The following is a 22,499-nucleotide window of genomic DNA, read 5'->3' as shown; positions in this document are numbered from 1 at the left end:
GGCACACACATACACAGTGAAACCATTGTTAGATAAATGAAAATGTCCACATTATGGACATAATTTGGAAATGCATTCTGAGGCTTCTCTTGCACGAACCGCTGAAATGATTCAGAATTGCAGAGAAACAAGATGATTGTTCCAATGGCAAACAATGGAAATAGCATTTCTAGCTATCTACTATCTCCAGCAAACAGTTGTTGCAGAATTATGCTTTGATGAGTCAAATCTGGAATCATGGCACAGGAATTATTCCAACTGAATCCACAAGGCTTAGAAGTACTTCAGTCCAATTAGTCAGGCCATGGGAAAGTACATGTGGAAAGTATATCGATGCTACTTTCGTGAAATTCGAACTTACCCAAGCTTCACATCTTACTTATGCTAAACTAATGTGCGTGCGTAACGGATGCTAAGGCTTGCTGAACTGGTTTACTGGACAGAATTGATTTAATACCACTTATTCACTTGCAGAATAAACAGAACAAAAAGACGACAGAAAAAAAGAAAGATGATTGATTGGTTGTATCTCACTGTATGTCTCTACTATTGGAATTAATACCACTGATAAGATTTATTTCCCCTTCTTCCTACAAATCTCCCATCTGCTACAGAGGATTCAAGAGTCCCCCCAAAGAAGATCTAAGGTGAAAAACAAAGTTTGCTCAGAAAAAAAACAAACATTGCCCTGCATGAACTCAAATCCATTTACAAAGTGTTGGTTAGTTCATATGCCTAAAACCTAGCCCAACGAAGATTTCTGTGTTAAAAAGCTTCTTTATAGCTATTCACAAAACATACTTACCTGAGTGCACCTGTATTCTCGCCATGCTTTGAGCTCTTGGGCCCAAGGAGAGCACTAAAATTCAACATTTGACTATTTAGTGACTTAGATAACTGAACAATGGGGTTTATCTATGATTTAGATTTTAGCTTTGTAATTACAATAGAGAAGTGAAATTACCTTTTCTGGAACTGTGTGTGTTTTGCAGTGCAATTGCTACAAGAGCTGGTCGCACAAAGACATTAAGCAACTGATTCCTATAGGAGCCACACAGGAGGCTGGAGAAGGCTCGCCTAAACACCGGGTCCTCTGTAGCAACAAATCCCATTTCTTTGTCATTGAGGATCACTTGCCCATTGGCCAAGCTTGCAATGTTGGAATGCAGCGTCAAGGCAGATTTTACAGCTTCGCTGGCACAAAGATTATCTAATAATAACAACAACAATGAACAAATGCAAAGGAGTATCAGTACCTACAAAGGCATGCTTTTTGTCTGTTTTAATATGAAAATAAATTGGAGAGGGGAGGTTTCTCACAATTAAGGTATTTTCACATTCAGAATGGACTGAGACTTTCTGAGCTTTGGGGGGACGTTCTCAGAGAAAAAAAATCATTTTGAAAAAAAGTTCAAAAGACTCAGCTTGAAGGAGCTACTCTGTTGTCATTTGCCTTAAAAAAAATTACTAAACTTACCAAAGAATGAAGAAATAAAGGAGAAACAGCAGCCAAGGCTTCTAGTTTTTCCCCCCTAAAGTTTCCAAACTTTAAAAATGAGGACTTACCCAAAATAAATATATTCTTTACTGTTGCTGGCACGCTGGGGAATAACATTTACAACTCAACTGGTCAATGTGCAAGGAGATTTTTTAAAAAAAACTTTTTTTAAAAAAAAAAAATTCCCAGACTTTATATTAGTTAATACTAGAACTACCTGGAAGCAGCTAAATCGCCTCTTGTGAAATCTACAAAAGTGCCCTGGAGGAAAATCAAAGGCAAATGTAACACAAAACCTCTAACAAATAGAGGCAAAACAGGAAAGGAGAACCACCCTTTTGTACAGTATATGGGAGAAAGATGTCTGAACTGGGAACTTTCTCATAAAATACTGATGATTTCCCCTTACTACCCCAAACAACCAGCAAGTACAACAGTATTCGATTTCCTGCCCTCAGCAGCTAGCAAAAATATCTATAATATTGTATGGCAAACTAGCGAAAACGAACAAAAAACCCTAAAAGAACTGCAGCTAAGCATCAGGAAAAATAGGAATTGAGGAAGATTTGTCCTCCTCCCCAAGTAATATTAATTCTGACTTTCAGAACCTTACCGTAATAACAAACTAAAATGGGCTTATGGAGGGGAAGGATTTTGCTTAATTTTGCCAGAACACTTTAAAAAAAATGATTTATGTGTCTTCTACTCTTAAATGATAATATTTTTATACATAACTGAACGTCAAATCAGCTCCTGAACAAGGGTTGGATAAATTCATCAAATCTTATCTCTATTGGGATTTTCACTAGGACATAATTCAGTTTTTGGAGCCGGTGGTTAAGGTGCTAGATGAGAAACCAGGAGACCCTGAGTTTCAGTTTCTCCTTAGGCACAGAAACTTTCTTGGTGGTTTTAGGCCAGTCCTTTTCTCTCAGCCCAATTCAACTCATAGGGTTGTGGGGAAAATAAGAGGAGGGTACACTGCCTTGAATTGTACCATATAAAGGTAGGATTTAAATCTAATATTTTTTTAAAAAAAATGCAAAAAGTTCCTTATTCTTCACGATAATCAGACAATCAGAATAGTCTTAGAGCCCTAAAAGAATATTCTTCAGCAGTAATTCTAGGCTTTGACTATCCTAAAATAGAAACAAAGAATAATATAAATTCTACTGCTTTTCAGAAAAGGAAAGTATATGCAAGTGTGCTTGCATACCAGGCCAGTCTAGGAATCCGCCAAATAGCTGAGTTAAATTTTTCAACCAAAGTGTCTTTTCGACCAGAAGTTCAAAATCTATGGCTGGAAAATTCTGGAGCAGGATAGCAGAAATCAACATCCATGGATTCAGTACCATATTTTCTATTTGTAAGAGCTCTATTTTGTAGGCTACATCCATGACAAATTTCTGTATTTCTTCAGATGGCTTTTGGGGAATATGCCTAGAAGAAAATGTACAATGAGCAAAGCATTTATAATGGCTATCTTGCAATCCTTTTCAGCTTTAATTGAAGAATAGAAAAGTCCTTTATATTTTTGCAAAGAATCTTTCATCCCTTCCAAAGCAACTCATCTTTTAATAAAGCCTTTTCCAAGTTTCTGTTACACACACACACACACACACACACACTTCTTACATTCCAGTTATGCAGTGATTTCAGTAACAAAACAAAGCTACCAGATCTGGTTGCAGGCATCTGAACAATCACTAGAAGCCAATGAAGAGACAAGAGTTTCTTTACATTGCCATTCAATGATTATTGTTGCAGATACTATAAGAGCTCTATGAAAGACAGATTTATTTATTTATTTATTTATTTATTTGCACTAACTTATATGCCGCCCTTCTCCCCACGGGACTCAGGGCGGCTCACAGCATGTTAAAAAACAACACAAAAAACATTTCCCCTATACCAAAGCTTTTTTCCCTTGCAAACTATTAAAAATACTCGACCATGAAATGTATACCTTGGAACTAAGTTAAATGGATATTTAGTTATTCTCCCAGCTTCCAATGTTCTAAGTGATACAGGCTGCCCAAAATGCACATGTATGCTTCCAAAATCTTCATTCAGAATTTTTCTGGCTTTCAAGAGTCCCTAAGGAATAAACATGAAGTAAAAAATAAATGTAACATAAATACTTAAAATTCTGAAAATTGATTGATTTTACATAGTTCACAAGTGTGACTCTGGACAACATACAATAAAAACAAAACAAAAATGTATCTTAAAATAGCCCCCCCCCAAAAAAAAACAGGAAACAGAAAAGAACCACGGAAGAGAGTTTAAAAATCCATACATAATAAAGCCACTTTGCAGGCCCCTGTCCCTTAGGGATCCCCCAGGCCTGCTGAAAAAAAAAGCACGTTGTAAATGATGTGTAAAATCTGTAATATAGTTATGTATATAATATAATACATACAGATATAATACATTTATCATCTCATTTCTGCAGTACAAGTAGTCCTCGACTTACAACCATTCCCGTTTACTGACCATTCGAGGTTACAATGGCACTGTAAAAAAAAGTGACTTATGACTGTTTTTCACATTCATGACCATTGCAAGATCCCTATGGTCACATGATCAAAAATTGGGAGCTTGGCAATTGGCATGCATTTAGAAAAGTTACACTGTCCCAGGGTCATATGATCCCTATTGACCTTCCCAGCCAGCTTCCAACAAGTAAAGTCAATGGGGAAAGCCAGATTGGCTTAATGACCACACGGTTCATTTAACTGTGGTGATTTGCTTAACAACTGTGGTAAAAAAGGTCATAACATGAGGCACAACTCACTTAACAACTTAGCAACAAATTTTGGGCTCAATTGTGGTCGTAAGTCAAGGACAACTTGTGCTACTTCTGAAGTTTGTATAGCTTTATGATTCTTACCTCTTTCATCCTGACAAAAAGTCTATAAAGTGTAATGCTATTGTTTTTATTATTTTTACAGAAGTAAACCTAAAGCGACCCGTGAAGAGTGATACCTTAAAGAGAATAACCAACTACAATTTAGCATAGCAGGAATTAAAAGAGAAAGCAATGCATTCTCTTTTCTCTCTCTTTCTTTTCTTCTCAAGCGTAACTATAAAGAGTTGGGAAGCTTCCGCCTCCATTTTAGATTAACCAGTTTTGTGTACTGTTCGGTCTCCTAATTATGCCTAGTTGAAATAAGTGAATATTATGAACTATGGTTTAAAATTGGCTGCAATTTAATCTAAATTTTCAATTTGTCTTCCCTTGTCAAAGAAAAGGGAAAGTGTGGTGACACCTAAACTCATTCCAGCTTATTTTATTTTCATAATACTGATTTACACTTTAGTACAGGGGTGTCAAACTCAATTTCATTGAGGGCCTCATCAGCATTGCGGTTGCCCTCGGGGGGCCGGGTGGGTGTGGCCAGGGTGATGCGGCCTACTGGATGGGCGTGGATGGAGTGGGTGTGGCCTACTGGGTGGGCATGGTTTCGGCAGGCAGCGGGGCGCTCTCCTCACAGCGCCGAGAGGTTGAGCCGGGCGGTGTTAAGCTCGCCAACTTTGCACCTTGCTGCCTGCTGAAACTGGGCAGGCTGGGGGCTAGGCAGCATTGCACTTCTCATCAGATTCATGCCACCCGGCTCAGCTCTTGGCGCTGTGAGGCGAGCGCCCCGCTGCCTCCCGAAACCCCTCCCCCAGAGCCCATCAAGCAGGATATGTGAAGTAGGCAAGGGCCATTTGCTGGCTACTTCCAGGCGATGGTGCATTTCTTCATTCCTCACAAAGGGTGACACCTCTCCAGCATGCACCCAGGGGGCGGGGCTGATGCGGCAGGGGCTGGTTCCGCACTGTTTCCAGATGGCCTTGTGGAGCTAAGACTGAATGCGTTTCAGCATAGATGGCCACCACAAAATTGTACATTGGCTCCCGGCTGGCCTGGGCCAGGGCCAAGGCAGCGGGGGCCGTTCCCTCACTGTTTCCAGGATGGCTTTGCGGGCCACATGAAACCACTTCGTGGGCCGCATCCGGCCCCCGGGCCTTGTGTTTGACATGTCTGCTTTAGTATTATAATCACTCTAGATCAGGGGTAGGCAACCTCAGCTCTTTTATGACTCATGGACTTCAACTCCCAGAATTCCTGAGTCAGCTGACTCAGGAATTTTGGGAGTTGAAGTCCATGAGTCATAAAAGAGCCGAAGTTGCCTACCCCTGCCCTAGACCACATGGGAAGACAATATCCAACATTTTCCCCACAAGTATATTAATTTGAATCCTTACCGATGTAGACTCTTTCGGTTTAGGGACTCCCAAAAGTTCATATGTATAAAGCAATTCTTCCAACACCCTCTCATAGCTTATACTGATGGGGACAAGATATATATCAAAAATCTCCCTTTTAAGAAAAGGATCCATCACAATATTGAGAAGACCTGCAAGTACAAAGAAGACTTTTTTTAAAAAAAATTAAAAAGCACAAAAAGCCTTTTTAAAAGAAAACTAAATTAATACCAAATCTTCAGGTAGGAATTCAACTCTAGATTTTAGGGCTGTGCAAAAGATCCTGCGTATGAATCATTTCATGAACAGAACAGGAAGTTCCTATCAGTCCACATCCAGAGAAGTCTTCTTTTTTTAACATGATCCAAAATATATGTGTTTGATCCAGAGACAGAATTGGAATATACCTATGTTAGACAAGATGTTCCAGAACAAATAAAACAGCAAGTGCTACGCAGGATTAGGAGAGAGGTTAAAACAAAGTAAGAGAAAAAAAAGAAGTAAGAAGAGAGTATCTGAGTATCTGGAGCAGGGGTAAATTAGTTCCCAACTAAAGGGAAATAAGACAAAAGGAACTTGGGAAGATTGACGCAGGCAGTTGGCAGTTGCAATATATGGTGGGATGACAGCCAATGGCTATGGGAGGATGGAGAGGAGGTGAGCATGTGCAGAAGAAAAGAGGGGCAGGTGAGGTGCACAGACTTAGCTTTACTCAACCTGATGTCACTACCAGATATGTCTTTACGCAAACCAGGGAGCAATATGCTCTGAGTTTCAGCTTGACTAGACAACAGACCAGACTGGAATAGTTTGGATAAACATCCAAGCCACAGTGTGTTTGTTCCATGCAGAGAATTTAACACATCTTTCATTTCAGACACACGTGTCAGTCCCTCGCAGTTGTTCACAGTAAGGTTAGATTCTCCCAAAGCTTATGAGCCAGAGTTATTAAAAAGAAAAATAGACTGGGGTTTCATAAATTCGAAACTTAAATGTTCTTCACCATTTCATTACCACTATATTCATTATGGGAAGAGTTCATTGCTCGTAATGCTGATTGCCTCCTGAAGCAGGGAGAATTTGCAACTCACTTCCCTGATATGGGAGGAATGTGCACACACTTAGGCCCTGTAATCTTGTGGAATCTTCCAGCTCTAAGAAGTCCACTAGAAGCTCCTATAGGATTTTGAATATAACTTTAAATGTTCACAGCTACATTGCACAAAGAATAAATCATCTGCACCTACAGAAACTATAGCATTTTGACCAACATACCAAACTTTGGAGACAATGTCTTTGCAGTACGGCTTCTAGTACCTTCAAGGTAAAACTCAACAGGAGCATGTCCATTCTTTAGTAAATGAGAGAGAGGGGGGGGGAAGAGGGAAAGGGAGGGAGAGAGAAGTCAACAATTAGTAAAACAAGTGAGATATATACATTTTTCAAATAAATAACCCATAAAATTGAAAAATAATCTGAAACAGCAATAACCGTAACATTTAATTAAGAGGAAAACATGTAGCTCTGATTTTCAAAATCTAAAATTAAAAAGAATCCCTTGTTCCACAGAAATGTATTTACATGTTGCAGATGAGGTATCTACCATTAGCAAAAAAACAACCCAAAATTACTGACAATTTTAAAGTTAGTCACCTTTAAAATACACTTGACATATTCAGCAAACACTGCCCAATACAGCTTGTTTCCACCAAACGTGCGTCGCATAAAAAAGGCACCTGATTTTCGTAGCAGTTCACCAACTATTTTCATTCCAATGAAATCTAGCAAAAGCAGAGAGTATAGTTGAATCAAGTTAATCATTGTCAGCTTTGCAAGATAGTCCAGTGAGTCCAGAAGTGCTAGCTCTAACTCAGGGGTAGTCAACCTTGGCTCTTTTATGACTCGTGGACTTCAACTCCCAGAATTCCTGAGCCAGTTAAGCTAAGCTGGCTCAGGAATTCTGGGAATTGAAGTCCACGAGTCATAAAAGAGCCAAGGTTGACTACCCCTGCTCTAACTTTATTATAAAATTACACTAAAAGAATCTTGCAGGTCTGAAAGTACATCTCTTCCACCTCACTTTTATAATCCAAGAAATGAGGGAAGGTCCCTTCTAAAACTTTTTTTTTTTTGCTACACCACCATTCCTTTTGCAGATTCAGCTGTTGCTTTTAGTTTAATCTGGGTTTCCGCCTCCTGTCTCCCAAGCTCATTCCCATGTACTATTACTTCCAGTTTTCCTAAAGTAGAATTTAGCTCTAAGCAGAATGAAAAATAGCTCACAATTTTGAGAAAAATTCAGGTGTGGATCTTTTAAAGAGAAATATATATAAATTAAACTAAGAAGCCATATCTGCACTGCTACTGTACAACTTCTAGGTCATCAAAGAAAGTCTATGCGAGACTCACTTGCTAGATCTTAATACTGTTTCCTAGATACTTTGCATGGCTTAATTAGGCATAGACATAAGACATAGCATGGCTAATAAAAATCCCCTTTTTATATCCATTATGGTTTCCCCCATTTTTCTTACTGATCTCACTATTCAACTGACTTTTGCAAAAGACATTTAACGTGTCTTGACTTTGAACATGGGTAATGGTTGTTAACATAATTAACATCTCTGCCTTGAGAAGCTGGCTATCGATTAAACTCTGCTTAGTTAATATCTTCTGCTTCTTCAATTGATTATCTTTAAAATAAAGTCTGAACTGCCATTAAATATTTCTAAATCAAAATTAGCTTCAATTCAGATTTGCATTAAAAAGCTAAAATGTATGTATATAGAACATGCTAAACATTTTAACACATTACAATATATATACCTTTACAAACTACTCAGAAAGTTATTGAAGAGCTCCAGTGTCTCTATCTATTTGTGGCATTATGTGATCATTTGCTGAATTCACTAGTGTGTTCAGTTCCATTATTTAACAAAATAACAGAGTTGGAAGGGACCTTGGAGGTCTTCTAGCCCAAACCCCTGCTCAATCAGGAGATCCTATACCATTCCAGACAAATGGCTGGAATGGAATGGCTGGAATGGAATGCAAGGGAAGGGAATTTATAGGTGGCTCCACAAAAATTCCATTCAAAGGGACCTGGTCTTTCAAGGAAGCAGGAAGGAAGGGAATGTCATGCAGCAAATGGAGGAATTACCTGAGGCTCAACTCTTTCCTGCTACACCCTGGAATACAATATCCCTCCTAGTATATTCTCAATTCAACATGCTTATGCAAAGTAAGAACAGATTTGGAACAGTTTGTGCTTAATAAATAGAGGACAATTATCTCCTTGAAGGCTGTCCTGTACAAAGCCGGTTATACACATCAAAAGAAGTTATCCATCAACACTTAGCTCAATCAGCAGATTGAATAAACATTCCTTTTATCTGCTCACGGCCTTCCCCACTAGTATGAAAAGTATGTTGTACTTCAATTTGAACACAATGTTTATGATTAAATTTGCATTCAGACACAAGACATGCATTTTTAATACAAATCTGTGTCTTCTTTTTATTGACGCTTTCCCTTTTGGTTCTCTTTTTGTCCACACAAAACTGGCCAAGCTATGCGTCATGCAGTGGTTAAGTTGATGAAACAGGGTCAGAAAATCTCAGGTTCAAGCCCATCATCCTTAGCTATGGAAGCTCACTGAAGGACTTTGGGCCAGCTACTCTGTCAGCCCAATTGACTGCATATGGTTGCTGTTTTGGAGGGGGGGGAGTCAAAGGGCAAGGTGCTTTGAATTTCTGGTGAAAAGGCATGATAGAAATTTGGTAAATAAGTAAATATTCCAGTGACAACCAGCCTCCAGAAATTGTGGGTTCTCTATCACTGGAGATTTTTAAAAAGAGGCTAGACAGTCACTTGTCTGAGATGGTATAGTTTCTCCTGCCTGAGCAGGGGGCTGGACTAGAAGACCTTCAAGGTCCCTTCCAGCTCTATTCTATTCTGTTCTAAAATGATTATGGTTTATTGACTACAAAACATTAATAATAATAATAATAATAATAATAATAATAATAATAATAATAATAATAATAATAATAATAATAATAATAATAATAATAATAATAGTAAAGTTGCATCTCATGTTTACTAATGTTACAAGCTCATGTATATTAGAAGCTGTTTTGAAGATTGAAGTAATTTCTGAGTATGGATTACTTTCAATCATAAATTTCAATTATGAAATCCCATTATAATTACCTTAAGACAAGTTATTCTGTTTTCTATGATGAGAGCAGGGGGAGGGCTGTGAATTCAGCCATTTTGAAAAAAAATTTCAGCAACATTTTTTCCCCTCAGAAGTATAATGATTTACCATAAACACAAAAATCGCAAAGAAAGAAGAAATATTTCAATCCAGTTTTGTAACAGTCAGGTCAAGCCAGCTTTGAACTAACATAAAATTCTGGGAACTAAAAGCAAATTCTAAGAAAATTACCTATTCCCGCTGCAATGACAGGCAAAGCCAAGTCATAGTTATATAACACATAGGACAGTAAGAGAAAATCAATGTAGCTTCGATGGCTGGGCAACAGGACAACGGGATGTTCTTGGATTGCCTGTTGTAACTAACAGAAAACAACATGTTATTTATTAATAACAGAGATTTTGAATTACTTTTTGTTTAAAAAGGAAAAGTTTTACTAAAACGCATATTACAACTATGCGTTTTTTTTCCTGCAAGCTAAAATGCTAATTTTGCATTGAAGTCCATGGGCTGCATCTACTGGTACCTGCAACCTTCTACCATAATGATGGCAACAGATTACATTTCCTATGGCTAGCCTGCGACCTTCCCCTTAACGTATAATTTATTCTGGAAGACTAGAATTCAGAAGGCATATTTATTTTATTTATTTATAAAATTTATTGACTACCCATCTTACCCCAGGGCAACTCTGGGCGTCTTACAACCAATTGCTTTATAGGGACTAAATATGCAAAACCATGTCTGCAAAAAAGGGGATTTAGCCCTGTACTTTGACAGGAAAACAGCTGTGGGGTGTTTATACAGTAACTCACAACTCTTTTCTCCCATATTTCACTGATAACAATTCCTTTGATTGGATTTTTAAAATTTTGCTTTCCTCTGAAAACCAACATGTAAATCAGTATTTTCTGTTAAGTAATTCCCAATCATTTCTATCTGGAAAAAATGGTGGCTGAAATTCAGTTGCTACCATAATATAAGCAAAGAAATTATCCAAGTTAGTACTCAGATCATTACCAACGATTGTCTTGTAGCTCCTGGGATTTTAAGAAATATATCTCAGTATGAAAAATATACCAAGAGAAATAGGCAAAAAGCAGCAAATAGAATAGCTAGCTATAAAACAGCAAATTTTTTACAGGGGTCTTCAAACTTGGCTCTTTTATGACTTGTGGACTTCAACTCCCAGAATCAGTTTCATATCCCAACTTATTTTGACAAAAATACAAGATCAGATAAATAAATGGGCTTGGAAAAGGATCTATTTGTCAAAGCATAATGGTTTCCATCTTCCAACTCAATATCATCTATTAGTTGATTAATCTTCCACATGCAAATACTCAAATCCTCCCCAGCAAATTTTGTGATGGAGGTGGGGAGAGAATAGGAAATTGAGAAATGGAGTAGTTCTATTAAAGACATAAGCTTACAGCACTCCAAAATTAAGCCCTCTTGCATAAATACCCGCTTACTTTATAGATCTGCTACAACTGCAACCAAGTTTTGCAATACTTCTAAGGAGAAATCCTCATCACATATTTCTAACTATGAATTTGGTTAATTCTAGGTTTATTTTTTGATAGGCTAGGTGTGATTAAATAGAAGAGACACACCTGATCATTTTCTTTTGATACTATGACAAATCAATTTACCCATATAGTGCTGAACACTAGCTTATTTTAGAAAGCAGCAAAGAGAAAGCAAAAAAAAAAAAGAGAAAATGAGATCAGGTTCAACATGTGTCTTAAGAAAGCAAAAAAAAAAAAAAAAAAACAACCCACAACTTTTCTATGAAAAAGTTGACTGTTAGAGGAAGCACTCCTAAAGTATCAATTTTTACATTAAGGCACATTTCCACATAATATTAGCATTGCTTCAGTCATATAGCTTATGATGCAAGCATGGCATAATTACATACTTCCAGAATAGACCTATCCATTGCAATGACTGGAGTAAGGTGACAGAGCAGTCTACAGGCTCTTAAATGGTAACTACTCTCACTAACTCCATCCCATCTTTACAGTTGTCTTCATTTGCCAACCTAATTCTTGCTTTTTTAAAAGTTTTTTTCCCACCTTAGAATACCTACTGTTTTGCTGTTGCTATGCATATAGAGAAAAACTGTAGGAACTTTTTGATACCATCTATCTAAAATAATACCATACAAGAAAAAATTGTTTGCATAATTGTTCCTTGTTCTTCACCCATTCTACCCATTCCTATATGCCCCACAAAGTAATCTACAGTCCCTCAATGTTAAGCACAATTGCGATACTACTAATATATCTAGCATAGTGGAAAATTACAGTTTTTCAACACAGAATTGAGTTACTGAGATTCTCTCTCATTGAGCTAATATTCTACCAGCTGGGTAAATCTTCCAAGTATTTACCAACTAGTTACACAACACTAAGCAAACAAAGACCTGCCTCCCAGAAGCTATTATACTTGGTTGTGGGAGTCTGGTTTGTTTATACCTTGAGACTTCCCCTGTTTGGGATAAAGAAATCCTTTTTAAGAATCATCTCTGCTAAGGCATCTGTTATGGGCAGAGACTATACTGCACTAAAATGGAAATGTGCTGGAGTAAAAATGAATTCAATATTTCACTTCTCAACTATCATTTCTGAAGGTAGGAAAAGAAGTAACAACTTGATTTCTAGTAACTTACAAAGTCTCATCTACAGTGAGGAAAAAAAATATTTGATCCCCTACTAATTTTGTATGTTTGCCCACTGACAAAGAGATGATCAGTCTATAACAGTGGTGGCGAACCTATGGCACGGGTGCCAGAGGCGGCACTCAGAGTCCTCTCTGTGGGCACACACGCACACCGTCACCCCAGTCCTAGGCCTTTTTGCTTTAGGCCTCCGCCGCCATGTGCAAAAAAAAAAAAAGTCCAATTAACGAGTCAATTTCAACTTCTTGCGGGGGAAAAAAAGATCTTGCAAAGTTGGAATTGATTGATTGAACTTTTTAGTCCCACCCAGTCTGCCGTTACCACCGCAGCCACGCCCACCCAATAGGCCATGCCCATACAATTGGCCACACCCAGCCAATGGGCCACACCCAGCCAATGGGCCACACCCAGCCAGCATCCGACAATGCATAAGTGGGTTTGGGGTTGCAGTTTGGGCACTCGGTCTCTAAAAGGTTCGCCATCACTGGTCTATAATTTTAATGGTAGGTTTATTTTAACAGTGAGAGACAGAATAACACCAAAAAATTCAGAAAAATACATTTCAAAAAAGTTATAAATTGATTCGCATTTTAATGAGTGAATTGATCCCCTATCAATCAGCAAGATTTCTGGCTCCCAGGTGTCTTTTATACATCAACTCAACTCGCCGTGTTTGGAGGAGGAGGAATGCTGCTTTTAACCCTAAGAACACCATCCCCACCAGCAAACATGGAGGTGGAAACATTATGCTTTGGGGGTGTTTTTCTGCTAAGGGGACAGGACAACTTCACCACATCAAAGGGACAATGGATGGGACCATGTACCTTCAAATCTTGGATGAGAACCTCCTTCCCTCAGCCAGGGCATTGGAAATGGGTCGTGGATGGGGTATTCCAGCATGGCAATGACCCAAAACACATGGCCAAGGCAACAAAGGAGTGGCTCAAGAAGAAGCACATTAAGGTCCTGGAGTGGCCTAGCCAATCTCCAGACCTTAATTCCATAGAAAAATCTGTGGAGGGAGCTGAAGGTTCGAGCTACCAAACATCAGCCTCGAAACCTTAATGACTTGTAGAGGATCTGCAAAGAGGAGTGGGACGAAATCCCTCCTGAGATGTGTGCAAATCTGGTGGCCAACTACAAGAAACATCTGACCTCTGTGATTGACAACAAGGGTTTTGCCACCAAGAACTAAGTCATGTTTTGTAAAGGGGTCAAATACTTCTTTCACTCATTAAAATGCAAATCAATTTATCACTTTTTTGAAGTGCATTTTTCTGGATTTTTTGTTGTTATTTTGTCTATCACTGTTAAAATAAACCTACCATTAAAATTATATGTCAGAGCATGCACAATCTTATTGCGTGAAATAACCCAGAAGTAAACACAGTAAACGATGGTCTATATTAAATGGTGATTTATCTTACACTATCTACAATATCATACACCAGGAACAATATACATACATGTGCTAATACAGCAAGATCCAACACACCACAGTTACAGCAGGAAACAGAAGAGAGAGAACACATCAGCAGAGCCTTCCCTTTTATACAGAGGCTCTTCAAGAGACACAGACCCAGTTGGCTCTTCAAGAGACACAGACCCTGCTGAGTCATTCCCATCATTACATCTTACATTACATAAGCTGATTAGCTGTTAAATCATTTCCTTGACATTATAGACTGATTTCATTGTCAATGGGCAAACATACAAAATCAGCAGGGGATCAAATAATTTTTCCCCTCACTGTATATATTTTCTGGCACAACAAAGAAGTGGTTTACTACCACTTACTGGAATTTTGTTTTGTTTTGTTTTGGCCACCTGGTCTCACCTAAAGTCGTAAATATCCCATCAAAGTCCTCATCCTTCAAAGCTAAGTCTATTTAACTTTCTAAATCAAAGTTAGCTAGGCCTCATCTTGTAGCTGAGCAATGGTAAGAAAGAACTAATCAAAACACGATCTCAATCTTTCTGGGGCATGTTTAAGAACAGCAGGAAAAGATGTTGGCATTTTGGAATTTTACTGATAGCTAATAAAGTCTAGCAAACAAACCAATAATAGGTTGCTACTTTTCATGCCTTTACATTTGTCAGTAGTGAAATACACATTTTAAAGCAATAACAGACCGACTCTTGGAATTATTTTGCAGTTTACTCCAATCCCATATTAAGAACTGCATATAATTTTTGTAAAAATTAATATTTATTATTGCATATGGACATCTGCAGTCACATTTGTTTCACTTCCTTGTTCTGCACCCTGGCATGACAATCCACAACAATTAACAACTTTCAGTGAAGAGTATGTTAATGGGACAACAAATGCACAACACAAGGAATTTGGAACATTTACTGTAACTAGCAATTCTTGCATTAATTCGCCCTGATTGCATTTGCATAAAATGCTATTTTATCAGGAAGTATGTATAGATACTTACTTTTTGCATACCATCTTCATTTACATACACGCTCTTGAAAAGGCATTTAAAGAGTTTGCTCAGAGTGAAAGCAAAAAAACGAATAGCTCCCATATGCAAGCTGTGTCCCATCTCATCCAGAATTTCTGTTGCCTCTTCTTGTATAATATCAAGGGATTCACCAGTCTCTCTTGATAGCTAAGCACAGAAATCAAGAGCCTTAATTAATAAAAACATCCCTCAGACATTCTGAATTTCTGGACTTGTTGAATCAGAGCAAAACGTAGAACCCTAGAATTCTGCCCCATGGTGGCCCACCAAATGTCTGTTAAAACCCATAAAAAGGACATCAGAGTTAACAGTGCTTTCTGCTTGTTTCCCCCAACCACTAGCCCTGAAAGACAAATAGATACATAATTGCTATAAAAGGCAGCCATTAATAAGCTTAACTTCCATTACAGATAGTCCTTGACTATAATGTTCGTTTAGTGACCATTCGAAGTTACAACGGCACTGAAAAAAGTGACTTATGACCATTTTTCACACTTAGCACCGTTGTAGCATCCCCAGGGTCACGTGATTTACATTCGGATGCTTGACAACTGGTTCACATTAAGACGGTTGCAGTGTCCAGGGGTCATGTGACCACCTTTTAAAGGTTCTGACAAGCAAAGTCAATGGGGTAACCAGATTCATTTAACAACCGTGTTACTAATTTAACAACTCCAGTGATTCACTTCACAAATGTGGCAAGAAAAGTTGTAAAATGGGACAAAATTCACTTAACCAATTTCTCACTTAGCAACATAAGTTCTAGACTCAATTGTGTTCATAAGCCAAGGACTACCTATAATTGATTAAACAGTAAGGCCTTTTTAATGCATTTATTTGTGAATGCACAAATTGCTTAAGCCAACTGAAAATGGAATATAAAAGCTACAGTTTATGCAAAAACAACTGTAAAATTCAATCACACATGAGAAGTATGGTACATAATTATAGTAAATTCCTGGCAATACGATCTGAACAGCACTCATGTACAAAAGGTACTCTCTTTTTATTAACAGCTGTATGGATGGATGTATCCCACCTAAGAGAAAAATTGGGACAACCCTCATCAGATTACCAAAATATTAGAACTATATGTCCTTGAGTGATATATCTCCAAACAACTTTTAACAAAACTAATAAATTACAATCAGCACAAATCAAACAAATCTCCCTGATTTGGAAATATGTCTTTAGAGAGCTTCAAAACTATAAGGAAAAAGCACAACTATTTCACGGAAGATTTCTATCACAAAACATGAAGAGAAAAAAAAACTAGGGCGCCAGGATAAGACTTCATAATTAGCATATTGGTGGGTAACAAAGTTACTGGTCAAATCATTATAAACAGCAGCAGACAAATAAACAACTGAAAGGGGAGCAGATAAAAGGTTGACACACCTGCCTGATGACATACTGAACCTGTTCAGACTGTAGAACAACACTTTTAATGGCACTTGGCTTGCAGGGAGAAAGATCTTTATAAACAACAGGGGTAAAACATTTCATTGCATATCTGAGGTCACTGGACTGCCGCCGCTCTTCCAAAATATCTTCAAATTCATATTTTTTCTTTGATGTGAGATTTTTCTGCTGGGAATAATACAAATGGAGAATTAGACACTGGCCACATTAGCTCACTCTTTTAAATAAAACACTCTTATTACATTTTTATATGTAAAAACACATTGTTCAAGCTTTTGCACTCACTCCCACCTGCATGAGTGGGCAGCCAAATAAAGCAGAGAGAAGTAAACATTATGTTTTGTTTTGTTTTGTTTCCTTCCTTCTTTGTTTCCCTCCCTTCGAGTCTGTGTTGACTCTTGGTGACAGCCTGGACAAGTCCTGTAGTTTTCTTGGCACCGTTTTTGGAAATGGTTTGACCCCTGCCTTTCTCCTAGGATAGAGAGAGGGTGACTGGCCACAAGTGTCAACGCTGCAAATACTGTATATTCTTGCTTTGACAATATGCAGAACCGTCTGGTATTTTTATAGTTAAATCAGGCAACAGTGAAAGCCCGGGAAAAAGAAACCGGAAATAAATCACATCTTCCAAGTTAATTGCAAGATGTGAACCATGACCCCAAAATAGGGGCGGGGAAAAATGCTTAGAATGTATGTGTAACGGAAAAGAATCCAGATCTAAGCATTTCCACCATGCCGTACCGACGTCTCTGTAACCTTAATAAATGCTTTTAGGAAAAAATATGCCTGAAAGTCCTTTTAAGTGTTTCGTTAATCAGAGACATGACAACAAGTTATATAGCAGGAATTTGTACCTAAGGAGGGACTAAAACACAGAGTGTCTTGGTTTCTAACCTGCTACCTCAAATCATTACACCAAACTGAGCCTTATGTTCTAATATACGGTACATACAATAATTTATTGTATCTCCCCAGAATCTATAAACCTGAGTTTACAGAATTACCCTACATTCAAGAAGACAAGCAAGCAGAACACAGGTTTTAAGTCGTTTAGGCACATCAAATAAACCCTAGCAACCGCAACAGATTTATTCCCAGGTAGGTATGGCAGCTTTCATGACTTTGTTCAGTTTTTAGATTCATACTGATAAATATTAGGTAATATTTTTGTAATATTTGCTGTCAATTTGTAAGATGCAATCAGCCCACGCAAATAAACCACAAGGGATTATTACTGGCATCTACATGTTCTAGAAAACATAGCCTACTAATACTGACAGGTCTTTCTTCCTTCATCTGAAGCTACGTTAAACCTGACTAGTTCTGTAACAATATAGCCCTGCTCGCATCCTACTCACACATTTGAAGAACTCCAACTTTAAAAGTTCTTAGGAAGCTAAAATCCTAATGTGAGCCTAGCAGGAGTGGAAAACCTTTATACAAGCTTCAAGTTCTGGCATTCTGCTCTGAAGAATACTATCACACTCAGGGGGTCATGTGGGGGGGAAGGAGGCACAGGATCTGACACAAATTATGCTCGGAACCAAGTATAGGTAATCCCCAAGTTACGAGCATTCGCTTAGCGCCCATTTGAATTTACGCGATAAGCGCCCCCTAGTGTTTACAAGCAAGTCCCGAAATTACAAATGTTGCAGCACCACAGCAGTTGTTCGCCCTTACGAACGACTGCAGAGACTCTGCAACATTCATCCTATTTCCCCCCCCCCCGCTCCCCACAACCGCTTTCCCCTCCCATCCTGCTGCACTGGGCTCACTTACCTTGCAAAGACCTGTCTCCTCTCTGCCATGGTCTTTTGCAGAGAATGGGTACCTGAACTCTCACGAGATCACGGATCCCAGAAACTTTCATTCTCGGCGCAAAAAGTGTTTGCGGTGCTTCCTCTGTGTGCAAATGGGGCGCTTGGAAACAGAGTGAATCGCTCCGTTTCCAAGCATCCCATAGGTGCTCAAATACTTTTTGCACGGACAGAGACCTGACGGAGACTGGAAGCCTCATTTATGTGCAAATGTGAAGCATTTTTCGCCTGGAGACCTGACAGAGGCTGGAAGCTTCATCTGCAAATGGGATGCTTGGAAACGTGATTCGCTTCGTTTCCAAGTACCCCATTTGCATGCAGACAAAGCTTCCAGTCTCCATCAGATCTCCATCCCGGTGAAAAGTGTTTGAGCGCCTATGGGATGCTTGGAAACGGAGCAAATCACTCTGTTTTCAAGCTCCCCATTTGCACATAGACAAAGCTTCCAGTCTTCGTCAGGTCTCTGTCCGTGCAAAAAGTGTTTGAGCGCCTAAAGGGACGCTTGGAAACGGAGCAATTTACTGTTTCCACAAACAGTTTTCACACTGGGAATGAAAGTTTCTGGGATCCGTGATCTCGTGAGAGTTCAGGCACCCATTCTCTGCAAAAGAGGATGGGTGGCTGAACTCGTCCGATATTACGGCGCCCAGGAGCTTCCATCGACTCTCCTCTCCCTCAAAGGCAAAGAAACCAGGGCAGAAAGGAGACTGATCTTTGCGGGCAGGAAGGGAGGGGGAAGCATGAAGTATCTTAGAGGGTCGGGGAGGCCCTGAGAGCCTGTTCCATCACTAGGTCTCCCATGACCTTCCCCACCGAGATGCCTCATGTGCACTTAACGAACCACGTATTCGATTAGCGAATGTGAGGCCGAAAGCAGGGAGTGATCGCACTGAAGGTATGAAATTCACTCCTACGAATCCTCAACTTACGAATGGAATGGGCAGGCTCCATTACATTCATAACTCGAGGATTACCTGTACTTCTGGGATCATAATCATATCTTCACTTACCGACAGTATTATTGAACTTAATGGAACTTATAATGTATGTATGTACATAGAAGTGTACATAGAAGATTGCATTAAAAGAGTCTAGGCAAAATTCCTAACATTAACAGAGTTCCTTAAAAGTGTTAAAATATGAACAAAGGCGATAAAAGTGTGAAAATGAGAACTCAGAAATGATCGGGCAAGTCTATTGTAATTTATTTAATATATCTGTATCTTTCAAACAATCACTGCCTCCTAAATCAGTTAACAAAGAGATGGGACACACCCTCAGATTTACAATATCATCTGACAAGACACATGAAAGAACTGGATTTAGAGATTAGTTTTTGAACAGTAAAAAGACTAGTGAGAAGATGTTGGTATTTACATAAACTTGAGGGTTTGGGTGTTCTTCTATTATTTTGCTTTTAAAAGCCTAAGCCTAGTTCCCCCCCAAAAAGTCAAAGAATCATCTTACCGCACTGCCTTTGCAAGCAGTCCTCAACGTATGACCAAATTTACAAGGTACTCCAAAAATGGGACTTACAACCTGGTTTTGAAGTTACAACATCACACACACACACATTTTGGGTCCTTGGCAACCAGCTCACATTTACAGCAGCTCTCTGTGGTCACATGATTATGATTTACAACATTTTTGCTGGCAATCAGCATTTTTCTGTTTACTGGCAAAACCCGCTGCATTGCACTTAACAGCAGCAGCGTTTGCTTTACAGCGGCCGTAAAAAAGCTCATAAAATCAGGTCAGGTCACATGGTGAGCCGCTTTGCAACTGTCACGACTTAAGACCATAATTGTGGGCTCAATTACACTCATAACTCGAGGAATACCTATACTTCTAACACAGGGGTGTCAAACTCAATTTCATTGAGGGCCGCATCAGCATTGCAGTTGTCCTCGGGGGGCCGGGTAGGTGTGGCCAGGGTGGGTGCGGCCTGCTGGGTGGGCATGGCTGGAGTGGGTGTGGCCTACTGGGTGGGCGTGGCCAGCTCTTCATCATTTGCGTCAAGGGTGCCTGTGGGGGCCTGGGCAGGAGTGGGACAGATCTGAGGGTCTCTGGCAGAAGGGGGTGGGACCAGGGCAAGCGCCAAGGCATGGTCCACTGGAGCAGGACGCTCTCCTCTCAGCACCGAGAGGCTGAGCCAGGCAGCACACATCCAAAAAGAAGCGCGATGCCACCCAGCCCCCAGCCTGCAGGCAGGCAGCGGGGTGCTCTTCTCATAGCGCCAAGAGGCTGAGCTGGGCAGTGCAAAGCTTGCCAGCTTTGCACCTTGCTGCCTGCTGAAATTGGACAGGCTGGGGGCTGAGCGGCGGAGCGCTTCTTTTGGGATTCACGCTGCCTGGCTCAGCCTTCGACGCTGTGAGGAGAGCGCCCTGCTGCCTGCCGAAACCCCTCTCCCGGAGCCCATCAAGCCAGATATGTGAAGTAGGCGAGGGCCATTTGCTGGCCACTTCCAGGTGATGGTGCATTTCTTCATTCCTCACAAAGGGTGACACCTCCCGAGCATGCACCCAGGGGGTGGGGCTGGCAGGGGCTGGTTCCTCCCTGTTTCCAGACGGCCTTGTGGAGCTAAGACTGAATACATTTCAGCATAGATGGCCACCACAAAATTGTACATTGGCTCCTGGGCAGCCTGGGCCGGGGCCAAGGCAGCGGGGGCCATTCCCTCACTGTTTCGAGGATGGCTTTGCGGGCCCCATGAAACCACGTCCCGGGCCACATCCGGCCCCCAGGCCTTGTGTTTGATATGTCTGTTCTAACAGATTTTAATCCTTTTTTCAATAAAAATAATTCCAAAGCAGGACTGCATATAACAAACTGATATACAGATTGTTTCTTGGCATCACAGAGTTTAATGGCACACCAATTTAACTGACCATTGGAAAGAATGGGTGTCTATTAAATAATCATAACATTCATATATCTTGTGGTTCACATAACATATATCATTTGCGCTATTATGTAATTAGCACTTTTAATCCTTTGTTCAGACCTTTTTCCTGCATCTTGGTAACAGAATACACAGCAAGACATGGAAAGTATCTTTGTTCAAACACAGACATTCCCAGTTTCAAATACTACAGAAAGAATGAGAAAGAACTGCTGCCCAAAATTTTGAAGAGCCATTCTTAATCAGAATAGACAGCAAGATGATGCAATACTGTGACTCCATATAAAAGGAAGCTTGATAACTTCCTTAGATATATTTTCCCACAAATGAGATGCATATATGGTTAAAATATTTGCATTTGTCACTATACTGCTCTGCCCAGAGAAAATTTAGTTTTGTATTAATGAATATCCAAAAAGGTGCATGGTTCAGTTTCCTTCAGTGGCATTATTAAAATCTTCCTCTTGTGTGACAAGAGTGGTGTTTTACAAGAAATTGGGAGGATGTAATATGCTACAGTATAGTACAGCATTCACTTCTTCAAAGGAAAAAGAAAAAGGAAAGGAAAGGAGGCATAGTAATAATATGTGAAAATGAAGGATTGCACAAGTCAGTCTAGAAAAACCAATCAGTTAAAGCACAATCATATTCCCTTTAGTGTTGAGAAGAGCAAGGGGGACTCTGTGGAAGTATTTACACATTTTCCAGTTTGCAGCAGTACGACACTTACAGTATGTATTTAGCTTCCCTGTTCTACAGGGACGGTAAGATTATTTTTTTCTTCTGTTCAACCATGTCCAATTCTTGGAGGCTGCCTGGACAAATCCCTGTAGTTTTGTTGGCAAGGTTTTTCAGAAGTAGTTTGCCACTGCCTTCTTCCTAGGACTAAGAGAAAATGACTGACCCGAGATGATCCAGCTAGTTTTGTACTTAAAGTAGGACTAGAACTCAGTTTCTAGCTTGATGCCTTAACCACACCTTAACACACCAAACTGGCTCTCTCTCTATATCATATACAGATTATTAAAGATACTCTAGATAAACGTATTATGTAATCTTTAAAAAATATCTCTAAAGATACTGAAGCAATTGTCAGGACTTCTTTTTGGTTGCTAGAGATTCTTCCAAGACCACGTGGATATATCAGTTTTGTGATGTCATTCCTTACTCCTATTGTAATTAATTTTGAGATGTGGTTATTAAATGTTATTTAAAGTATTTCTGAATCAT

General features: G+C 39.5%; 1 protein-coding gene across 1 annotated transcript in view; it reads right to left on the bottom strand.

Annotated features, from left to right (window-relative positions):
* GNPAT (glyceronephosphate O-acyltransferase) overlaps positions 1–22,499 on the bottom strand; it is a 33,729-nt gene that overhangs the window by 9,876 nt on the left and 1,354 nt on the right. Inside the window, exons 2-10 of the mRNA XM_029284700.1 lie at positions 16,527–16,715; positions 15,099–15,275; positions 10,203–10,332; positions 7,406–7,533; positions 7,028–7,103; positions 5,753–5,904; positions 3,465–3,595; positions 2,715–2,938; positions 965–1,210 (exon numbers count right to left, since the gene is read on the bottom strand). Of these exons, the coding sequence (XP_029140533.1) occupies positions 965–1,210; positions 2,715–2,938; positions 3,465–3,595; positions 5,753–5,904; positions 7,028–7,103; positions 7,406–7,533; positions 10,203–10,332; positions 15,099–15,275; positions 16,527–16,715 (1,453 nt within the window). The remainder of the gene's footprint in view (positions 1–964; positions 1,211–2,714; positions 2,939–3,464; positions 3,596–5,752; positions 5,905–7,027; positions 7,104–7,405; positions 7,534–10,202; positions 10,333–15,098; positions 15,276–16,526; positions 16,716–22,499) is intronic.

This window comes from Protobothrops mucrosquamatus, unplaced genomic scaffold (genome assembly GCF_001527695.2).
Source record: "Protobothrops mucrosquamatus isolate PMUCROS unplaced genomic scaffold, P.Mucros_1.0 scaffold853, whole genome shotgun sequence".
In the NCBI taxonomy this organism is placed as follows: Eukaryota; Metazoa; Chordata; class Lepidosauria; order Squamata; family Viperidae; genus Protobothrops; species Protobothrops mucrosquamatus.
This window is presented reverse-complemented; position numbering and strand designations above follow the sequence as displayed.